Source organism: Spinacia oleracea, chromosome 4 (genome assembly GCF_020520425.1).
Source record: "Spinacia oleracea cultivar Varoflay chromosome 4, BTI_SOV_V1, whole genome shotgun sequence".
In the NCBI taxonomy this organism is placed as follows: domain Eukaryota; kingdom Viridiplantae; phylum Streptophyta; class Magnoliopsida; order Caryophyllales; family Amaranthaceae; genus Spinacia; species Spinacia oleracea.
The window spans coordinates 10,879,135-10,889,861 of NC_079490.1; the positions used below are offsets into that span (position 1 = coordinate 10,879,135).

The 10,727-nt window shown below is 38.2% G+C and overlaps 2 protein-coding genes across 3 annotated transcripts; one reads left to right on the forward strand and one right to left on the reverse strand.

Annotated features, from left to right (window-relative positions):
• The first annotated feature begins 2,225 nt into the window (after positions 1–2,225).
• On the forward strand, positions 2,226–3,233 carry LOC130460034 (uncharacterized). Of its 2 annotated transcripts, none has more exons than XM_056827690.1 (2): positions 2,226–2,618; positions 2,785–3,233. In XM_056827690.1, the coding sequence occupies exons 1-2, from the start codon at positions 2,475–2,477 to the stop codon at positions 3,067–3,069; spliced, it is 429 nt and encodes a 142-aa protein (XP_056683668.1). In that variant the 5' UTR covers positions 2,226–2,474; the 3' UTR covers positions 3,070–3,233. The 2 variants fall into 2 exon arrangements, with proteins under 2 accessions (XP_056683668.1, XP_056683669.1); XM_056827691.1 differs by having other exon boundaries at positions 2,808–3,233.
• A 137-nt stretch (positions 3,234–3,370) lies between these two features.
• Positions 3,371–8,164, reverse strand: LOC130460033 (uncharacterized). Its single transcript, XM_056827689.1, has 5 exons — positions 5,304–8,164; positions 4,497–5,187; positions 3,803–4,306; positions 3,618–3,671; positions 3,371–3,531 (listed from the first exon to the last, which is right to left on the reverse strand). The coding sequence occupies exons 1-3, from the start codon at positions 7,398–7,400 to the stop codon at positions 3,981–3,983; spliced, it is 3,114 nt and encodes a 1,037-aa protein (XP_056683667.1). The 5' UTR covers positions 7,401–8,164; the 3' UTR covers positions 3,371–3,531; positions 3,618–3,671; positions 3,803–3,980.
• Positions 8,165–10,727: the final 2,563 nt, after the last annotated feature.

Genomic DNA, 10,727 nt, shown 5'->3' on the forward strand with positions numbered 1-10,727 from the left:
TTAAAGAGTTTTTTGTTTTAATCAAGCATATTGACTCAATCTGTAATTGACCATTTCATTCAAATAAACAAACAAACATTGTTTTTGTTTTTCTTGAATGTGAGTCTTTCTGTGTTTGAAAACAGAAATTTAGGTATGTTGATTATGGAACAAAATAGCCATTAAGTTCCAGCCTTTGAAAGGACTTAAAACAAACTAGATGACCCTACAACTAATGTAGCATTGTCATGCTTCATTTCCCACTTGTAGGTCATTAGTGTATCCTAGCTTCCATTGTTTGAGTTATTACCGAAGTAAGAATCTCAAGCGGTACATGATACCAAGGAAGTTTGATTGCCAGGTCACTTCTCTTTAAACATTAACTTTTAGGTAGAAACGGAATTGTAAATTCCTTTCACTTGTTCCTTGTTTTCCTATTTCTTGTACCCTTTCTTATAGCCTTAAGAATTGAATTCTCTAGTGTTGACTTTTATACTTTGTTTAGACATGTCCAATGTCACTCCAACAAAGTTCTTACCATTTTAATTTATGTTGAATATTTTATTTCAACTAGATCATCTTACCAGAAGCTTCTAAAGTTCTCTAAGGATCGATCTATTCGAATGTCTAGGGACTAGACTCACTCGAGAATTAAATGGACAAAGATGTTAGGTTGTTAACCATTGGTAAGACTGAGCGTTTAAACTCAATGCTTTATGATCTCAAAACTACATTGTATTTTCAATTCACAAGCACCAATTGGTTTGCCATTCGATTTTGATATTCGAAAACAACCATAAAAGTCGCTAAAAGAAACGTACAATTTAAATTGCTCATTTTCTCTCATTTCCATGAATCGTTCTTGGATTCACTACCAATCGAGGAAATTTACTGTTACCTTTCTAAAAGGATTTATTGCAGTGCAAGATATTTAATTATAAACAATAATTAAAACATTCATTGAAGCATGCGAAGTCTAAACATTTATCATGAATAATAACTTGAAAATGAAAGCAATCATGCAATTTAAACAAGTCATTAGCATTTTATTCGAATTATGTGTTCCGGCAGGTGTGAATAAAATGATTCCAAGATCCTAAAATCATTGAAGAACTAAGCACAGTTTGTCGACTTAATCCTAAAACATCTTAGGTAAGCAAAAGCCTTTTGCTAATAGTCTAGAAACTATTCTTGGTTGATAGGTACGTCTAAGAACTTATTAGGTAAACCTATCGATTTTGCCACGACATAAAAGGACTCCTTACTTATATCGTTGAGTTTCACCAAAACTAACATGTACTCACAATTATTTGTGTACCTTGCCCCTTTAGGACCAATAAGTAACACCTCGCTGAGCGAAAACTATTACTAGATTGATGTAAAGGATATCCAAGCAAGTGTATATTTTGGCATGGCACCTTTTAACTCAATTTTAAGTTTGGAACTTAAGGCTCTTACTATGTTGGTTAGATTTTAAGTGAACTAAAATCCTTAATCATGCAACATAATCAAGCTTTGATCTCATGCATATTTAAGACATATTTAAAAGCAATAAATAACTTAAAACATGCATAAGATGAATGTGATCTAGTATGGCCCGACTTCATCTTGAAGCTAAAGTCTGTCTTGAAAATCTCCGTGGGAGGCACCATTTTCTTCAAATAGGATAAGCTATAATTAAACTAATTACAACTATTTGATGGTTCGCAGACCATATTTGAATTGAAAAATAACTTTGGTACTTTAGACCAATTACATTCAAATTAATGGTACGCAGACCATATTTTCTATCCTATTTGGGCCATACTAGTCACTTCATAACCTGCAAAACAGTACATATACAATATATACCATTCACCCATTCATTATCATGAATGGCCCACATAGCTGGTTAGTAAAACACGTTATGCATCACATAAATATTTGCAGCAATTAATCAAGGGCACCAATAATCTACAAATTATTCAGTCCTTATTAATTCTAATCAAGTTGTTTTAACCTTAAGGATTTGTAGACCTAATCAAGAGTTTATGACTAAAAGGGCTCCCACTTAAACCAATAAATTCATACGCTTTACTAATTTTAAACATAAAAATGTATTTCTAGTCTAACCGGAAACATACAAATTTAATTAAAATTTAGGAAAAATTACTTTTAATAATCCAACCTTTTAGCCATTAGCCAAAATTAATCCAACCTTTTGATTATTTTTTATTAATCCAAGCTTTATACCCCTTTAACCTTTGTTGCACCCTACAGGTTACCAACAAGATTAGCCGGTCATTACCAATGACGTGGCATTGTACCGTTGTTGTGGGACCCATTTGACACCGTTCTTTCTTTTAAAACCCCCAATTCTGGTCATCCCCCTTATTTCCCCTGCTCATCATCTTCAACCTCTTCCTCCTCTTCGATCACCACTGCAAATACCTTCTTCCACCATTTTTTTTTTCTTATAGCTTCTTCCACCACTACAAATAGCTTCTTCCACGTTAATGGATTATGGGCGTTCTGTTTCTGGATATTCACAAAATTCACGAATGGTTTTGAAATGCGAATGCGGCAACGATGCGGTTGTGCGAACTGTGAAACACGGGCCTAATGTTGGAATGAAGTTCCATGGATGCCCTTTATGGCCAGTAAGTGTTTAATTTCTCCCCCTCCCCATGTTTAATTTGTTGATTGTTCATATTGTTAAATGAACGTGAAAAGGGGGAATTTTTTGCAATTAATTTAGGTTTATGTTGGAGAAATGAAATTGGGATATTAACTAGTTACGTTGACATTCGATTTGGATTGGAGTAGAACACGAAATGTATTTTTTTCAGATGGATAAGTGATCATAATCAGAATGAAGAGCTTGAAATAAAGATGTTGGAGATGGAGCAACAACAACACTTGATGGCAGAGAAAAACAAAAAGTTAAAGGGGAAGAAAAAGAATCTGGAGGAGGAGAATCAGGAACTGAAAATCGAGCTTTGCCACACGCGCGTTGAGCTTATGAAGACCTCTAGAAATGAGAAGAATTTCTCCATGGCCTTGTTATGTTCTTGGGTGTTTTTTTGCATCCTACTTATGTATTTGAAGTAGTTGGTAGTTGGTGAATTGGTTTGCGTTTTGTTGGAATGCAGGAGTTATGGAAAACTCGGGGTTTTAGTAGCTTTGTAGAAGTTTACTAGATTTTAACATGTAATGTATTGAAATTGCATCAATGAAGCTACAACTTGTTTACACAATAATATCAGTTTCAAACACATTTCCCTTATATATTTGAGAATCATTATCATCAATACAATTCAAAACACGGCATAATATACGGGACAATGTTATATGGGACAATGTTGACAAAATCCAAAATACGACTTAGTGGATACGTAAACTGAAAATGCATAAACACCACTATCTTGCTACTGTCTAATGACATACATAAACAGTTCTACTGGAAACCAAAAAATTTTTTTGTTGAAGTTGCTACTGAGTTGCTTGGTGCAGTGTAGAGAGTTGGCTTGATTGGCTTGCTTGGTGATTGACATGCCTAGAACTGCCACCTTGCTGCAACAAAAAACACACCAGGTCATCACAGTGTATCCCTGAATTGCAACAAACAGAAAAAGGACCATAAACAACTAAACACTCACATTGGTGTGTGCTGAACCATCTGGTGCAAAATACACCCCAACACCAATTGGAACCTGGACAGAACCAACCATTTCAGAAAGCAAAATTCAGATAAATATCTGAACAGAACCAACCATTTCAGAACAAAAGTCATCACAAATGGTAAATGCAAAACCCGAGTACAACAATGAAACTGAAAACTCACTTGGTCTCTTCCCCTTCCTCTTCCTGAAGGTGCCCTGCCTCCCCTTGATCCTCTACCTGATGTTGTCCTCCCCCCCCCTTGATGTTGTCCTCCCTCCCCTTGAACCTGCTCCACCTCTGCACATCCTACCGCCTCGTCCAAGTTGGGTGGGTTGTGCAGTTGCATTGTGGTGAGCAGTTCATGATTGTGCCACTTGTGAGTGAGAGATAGGAGGTTGCCCATCCTTCCTTGGTCTACCTCTAGACCTCTTTGGTGGTGGTTCAGTTGGGGCAGAGGCAGTGTCTTTGTTGGGGCACCGTCTTTTGTTGTGGCCTTTAACATGACATATACTACATGTCATTTCCATGCCGGTTCTTTGCAAGGTTCCCGACTTCTTGGGATCCTCCATTGGATCCTTTCTCCTGTTTACTCTAGGCCTCCCTGGCCCAATTTTGATGGGAGGGGGATCTAAACCATACTCTACCCTCGGCCAATACCTTTCACCATCTATGGGTGGTATTGAACCTGAAAATAACAAAGCATAATTATCAACTTGCAAACACGATTACTTTCCTAAGTATCAACTAGCAAACACGATTACTTGCCTAAGTGTCACATACCAAACACGATTACGTGCCTAAGTGTCAACTAGCAAACACGATTACTCGCCTAACTATGAGTATGATTACATGATTGGAAAATAAACAAGGGTTACCTGCATAGGCCTTCAAGTATGTTTCCCTTTTATAGCAATCTTCTACAAAATCTTCAGCTTCTTTGTTGAGGAAGTATATGCACGCAACGGCATGGCAGCAAGGATAACCGAGCATGTTCCACTTTCTACAACTGCATGTCTTTGCTTCCAAGTCAACTACCAACTGATCCAAATAGTAGTTGACATTGAACAAAGTGTCAGTTGATGGAATCACATCACAATTGGCAGCTTTGGTCTTCTCCTGATCAAGCTTCACCTGAATTCTTTGGCACACTGTAGAAGTTGATTTCTGCATCGCTTGCCGCTTGACAACCAGCCTCTGCATCAAGGAAATCCTGATGTCCTCCAACATGTATATCAAATGCTTAGTCCTAGCATTAATGATATAGCCATTGAATGTTTCTGCCATATTGCTTGTGATTGCATCAGTCTTCATAGAGATGTCCAAGTAAGCTCTACAAAATAGCTTAGGGTTGTAAGACTTGAATGCAGTGACGGCTTCCTCATTAATGGCATTCATCTCCTCTACTGCATCATTGAAATCAGCTAGGTTGTATGCCTTTGCTATTTTCCAAAATAGCAGCTTCATTTGATCCCCTTTGAATGATTTGTGCCAGTGAGCAAAAATATGCCTCGCACAATGTCGGTGTTCCGCCTTGGGGAGAACTGAAGCCACAGCATTGATTATAGCCTGTCATCATGCATCACACACACACAAAATAGACATTGTTATTACATATGTAGTCATCACAGTAGTTATATTTAGTCAAAACAGAACATAAAAACATTAACTGCACGATTACTTACAACATGTTCATCTGAAATCACAGCAATGCCTTCACCATCAGCTAGGTCTAAACACTTTTGAAGCTTGATCATGAACCATTCCCAGGAATTGTTGTTCTCACCCTCAGCAACTGCCCAGGAAATTGGATACATCTGATCGTTCCCATCTCGACCAACAGCAACCAACAACTGACCACCTAGGAAAGTTTTCAAAAAACAAGCATCGATACATATCACCTTTCTGCATCCCAATTTCCACCCCTTTTGCAGCCCTTCAAAACATGTGAATAGCCTCTGGAAAACAGGTGGAACAGTTTGTTTGGTTGGATCTGTGACCAATTCAATATCTGTTCCCGGGCTTGTCGACTTCAAAGCTTCAATGTAACCACCAACCTTCTTGTAATGCTCATGCATTGATCCATGTAGCATCTTATGGGCTGCATACTTGATTTTATAAGCAAGATTCCTACTAATCAAGACCTTAAAGGCCCTCCTTACTGACTCCATTATTTCTCTGGCTGGCCAGTGCGGTCTCGCCTTGAACACTTCAAGGAACTGTTGAGCTACCCAGTTTGCCTTCAATTGCCTATTCTTCTTCATATTCCTATTACAACTATGCTCACCTATAACTCTTCTAACCACAAGAATTGCTCTTCTGGAATCCCAAGATGCATACACATAAAATGGACACCCTTTCACACACTTTACACCTAACCTCTGCTGCCTATTTCTGTCACTCACAACAAAGTATATGTTTCTACCTTGTAGCACACCATACATGGCCACTGCATCCTTAAATGCTTTTCTGTCAGGAAATCTTTGTCCAACAGACCACTTAAATGTGTTGAAGTCTGTATCAGCACCAACTAAAACACCTCTCTTTTTCTTCCTATCCCTAAAACTCAGCTCCTCATCACCTGAATCAGGAGGAGTGTGTACATCATCATCACTCTCTTCGTACTCACTAATACAACCATCACCATCACCATCTACTTCTGGTACATCATTAGTGGGAACAATAATTCCTTTTCCTTCAATATCTCTCTGTACTTGCAGAGCTAAATCAACTAACCTCTGATTGCACTCCTTCACTTTTTCTCTAGCACTCCTGTACTCATCATCACTGCAGTCTGACTGGTAAGCAGCATCTTCAAGTTGTTCTTCAGGCTCTTCTTCATCTAGATCTGGGTTAGAATCCCCTGCATCCTCACTGAACTCATCACTGAACTCATCACAGAATTGATCACCATCAACATCACCATCACAATCACCACCCTTATCAACTGTTACTGCCTTACCCTTGTCAATATAAGGGTCATAGATAGGATCTGCATCATCATCCTCAGTATCACTGTTGTAGTAATTAGCATTCAGGTCCACAGGGCTATTAGGTCTAGGATCTTCCCATTCATAATCATTCAGGAAGTTCTCTTCAGATTCAATAGGAGATGAGAATGGTTGTGTTTTAGAAAGTTTAGTCCTAGTTTTTTTCTGGTTTGGTTTTGGATCAGGAATGGTAGAGGAATGAAGTGGTTGGATGGGTTTTTCTTGCAATTTATTGTTGCTTTTCTCAAGGACAGATTCATGGTTGAACATAGGGTCTTGAGTTTCTGTGGGACCAGTCAAAGGGAGGGAAGCATCTTTGTGGGTGGATAGTGTTTTTTTGGCTTTTTCTGTGCTTTTCTGTTGGGATGATGCAGCACTTGACACACAGTTCCTGGGACTACATCTAACAGAATCTAGCTGAGGTGGATGTGGGGCCCTTCTAGGCTGCAACTTCTCTACTTTTTTATGCATCTGTGGAAGTGCAACCCCATGATTCACATAAACCTCAATGCACCTCATCTTTAGAGCTAACTCAGTCATTTCCAACACTTGAGCATCATCATAAACCTTCCTTATCCCATTACCCAAAGGTTGCCCAGGGATCAAATAACACAGCCCCTCAATTGTGGAATAATTCCCACATTTCTTTGCTAAATCGAGTAAATCCCACCAACACAAAACATCAGAATCAATTTGACAAGTCTTCCCCTTTCCACCCTCATACACTAACTGGCCATTATTCACAGTCTTAAAGATCCCACCATGCCAAATTTTCAACGTCACAACACCCATCCTAGTCAATTTAAACACGAGTTACCTAATTAATCCACGATGTAAACACAATACAAGAGCCCATCGAATCAATCACCAAAAACACAGCATCATTCAAACACGATCAATTTAAACACGACAAATTAAAACACGAAAAATGCAAACACAATATAATCAAACACGATAAATTCATACATGAACAATTCAAACATAAACAATCAATTCACCCAATATGAGGCAAAGATAATCCACAAATTCGCAAATTGATGAATTGAATTCGCAAATCCACATACCCTAATTTTTAAATTATTTAGAGCAAATTACATAATCAATGCTAAACTTCAAATTTTGACTACCAGGAACTAAATTAGGGTTCAATTAGATGCAAACCAACTAAATTAATCCAAATCAATCACAAAGAATCAAATTTAGGGTTTTTACTTACCTCAATTTTGGTAATTTAATGCGATTTTGAGCCTCTTCGCTTTTTTCTTCAAATGGAGGACGACGTCATCGAGTATAGTCGTGCGTCAACTTTGCTGGTACTATTGTAGGTTGAAGATGGTGAAAGCAGTTATGGCTGGTGGGTAGAAGGACGTTAATGAAGAGAGTATTGAATATGGAGGGTGAGAGACAGTATTGAAGAAGACGTTGAAGAAGACGTTTTTGGGAGGGAAATCAATAACCAAAGGTCAACGGATATTTTTGACCTTTTTAGCAGGTTACCAGTTTTTTGGAGCAACAAAGGTTAAAGGGGTATAAAGCTTGGATTAATCAAAAATAATCAAAAGGTTGGATTAATTTTGGCTAATGGCTAAAAGGTTGGATTATTAAAAGTAATTTTTCCTAAAATTTAAAGCTCATATAAATTTATAATTGAATCCACAAATTTAATTTATTTTCAGTCGTATTTAAATTAATTCATGATTTTAATTTTAGTAAAATAATTAGAATAAATGAAATTTATTATAATTATAATATTTAAAATTAAAATCCAAGAAAACAATTTAAATTATTAATTTTAAAATTAATTAAAATTACATAAACTGAAAATTTCAAATTAAAATTTTAAAACGATCTAATCGTAACTCAAAGCACGCACCATCACCACGCAACGCACAGCCATAGGCCACACGCACGCAGCCATCGCTGGCCATGTGCGCGCAGCCTATGTGCTGCGTCGCATCTACTGCTGCTCACCATCGCAAGGCGCGCGCCAGCGCTCGTCGCAACACTCTCGCTGCTCACCATCGCTGGGCGCAGCGCTCGTCGCACGCGCTCGCTGCTCACTGCTCACCATCGCTGGGCGCAGTGCTCGTCGCACGCGAGCTTGCGCTCGCTGCGAGCGAGGCTTCGCACGTTGTGCGCGGCAGTTGCGTCGTGGCGCAGCTCGCCTGCTGCCCACACGCGACTGTCGCTGCCTTTCTCTCGCCCTTGCCCACTAGCTCGTCGCACACAGCACACGATGCAAGGCAGGGCTGCTGCCTTGTGCTCGTGCACCATGGCCTTGCTCATTGCATTCGTACCGCATGGGCGACGAGCTCCCTTGCTCGTCGTCGCATGCCCGCACTATACAACACCCCTTAAGGGTAACACGTAGCGTTCATTGCTTTGTGCGTGCAAGTTATATGAGCGAATCGCATAAAAATTAAAAATTTTATTTTCAAAATTAATGACAAATTAATAAATCATATTAATTTCATAATTTTAGGGCGAAAACTCGAAAATTTATTAATTAATTAATTTCCGATTAACATGGATTCAAGTCTAGGTCAAAAAAAAATTAAAATTTAACATAAATTTACAATTTTTATGGTGGTTTTTAATCATAGGTATCTAATTAATTAAATTATTAACTAATTATGAAAATCAAATTAATTCTAAATTATTCCAATTTTCAACAAATTAATCATAATTACAAATTAGATTGCAAAATTAACAAGGCTAGGCATTCAAACTTGTTAAACATATACAGTAGGTCAATCAAAAATTCAAGATTTATCAACAAGAATCGCAAATATTTAATTTAACATCTTAAATTTACTAAATTTTGCATTCGAAAAACTAAAACCTCCGAAAAGTCATAGTTAGGCTTCGAATTTGAGAATTCTGGGTTCGGCCGAAAATTTTTGTTAAAATTTTAGAATGCCTTTTACATGCGGAATTGACACAAAAATCACTCGATTTGGATGAGTAACGAAGAAACTGCCGAAAAACTGCGTACATATAATTAAATAAACGCAATTTGTAATTAGTTAACAATTACGAAAATTAATCACCCCTTTTAATTCTTGCAAATTTGTAATATTTAACCATGTTTATGCAATTTAGATTATGAAAATAATAAGAGGCTCGTGATACCACTGTTAGGTTATGATACATATGACAATACATAAATCATGCGGAAAAACCATAAAGCCAGGAAAGCATATTATTTACACATGGTCATTTAGCATAGTATAGATGCATACACTTTGTAGCGTGCCTTTCCTAGCTGCGCCCGAACCGAACAAGAACAAGTCTTTAGGACTCCAAGTGTCGTCCCTCCGTAGATAGTCCACAGTACGTCCGGATCCGCCACAAGATTGACCAACTAGAATCGCCCTTAAGGTGCTTAGGAATTTTCGGCTATTATTGTGCAAGAGTGTGGCTGAATTTTCTTTCAAAAACTTACCCTTTGAATACTTCAATCGTGCGTATAAATTATGACCCTAGGCCTTTATTTATAGAGGTTTGGAAAGGGAATTGGAATCCTAGTAGGATACGATTTAATTAAACTTAGAATCCTACAAGGACTCTAATTAATTAAATAATCCTAATAGGAATAGGAGTTTAATCATACACCAATTCCTAATAGATTTAGGAATTGTGCATGGACACAAACACACACGCACGGAGCCACGAGGGCGCTCGCACGCGTGCACTCGGCCCACGCAGCCCACGCTGGGCAGCCTTGCCTTGGCGCGCTGGGCCTACCTTGCGGTGGGCCTGGCGCTGCCTGAAGGAAATAATTCCCTTGGTCCAAGTATGCATTCTATGATAAGTCTAATAAATGCGGTTCAGTATTAATTAACAAGTTAATAATTCAGTGAGATCAAGTGAGCTGAATGCCTAGCTAGAGGCCGCTTTAGTTCAAGTGGAATTAATGATATTAATCCACAGCTTACTCTTGACTGAACCCGTAGGGTCACACAAATAGTACGTAAACGGATCAAGTATTTAATAGCATTAAATACTCCATCTATGAATATTCGGAACCGACGGATCTTGGTTTCAGTGGGAGCTAAGATCGTCACAGGCAAGGAATGAATACTCCGGAAACGATGATATTGCCGGAAACGGAAATAT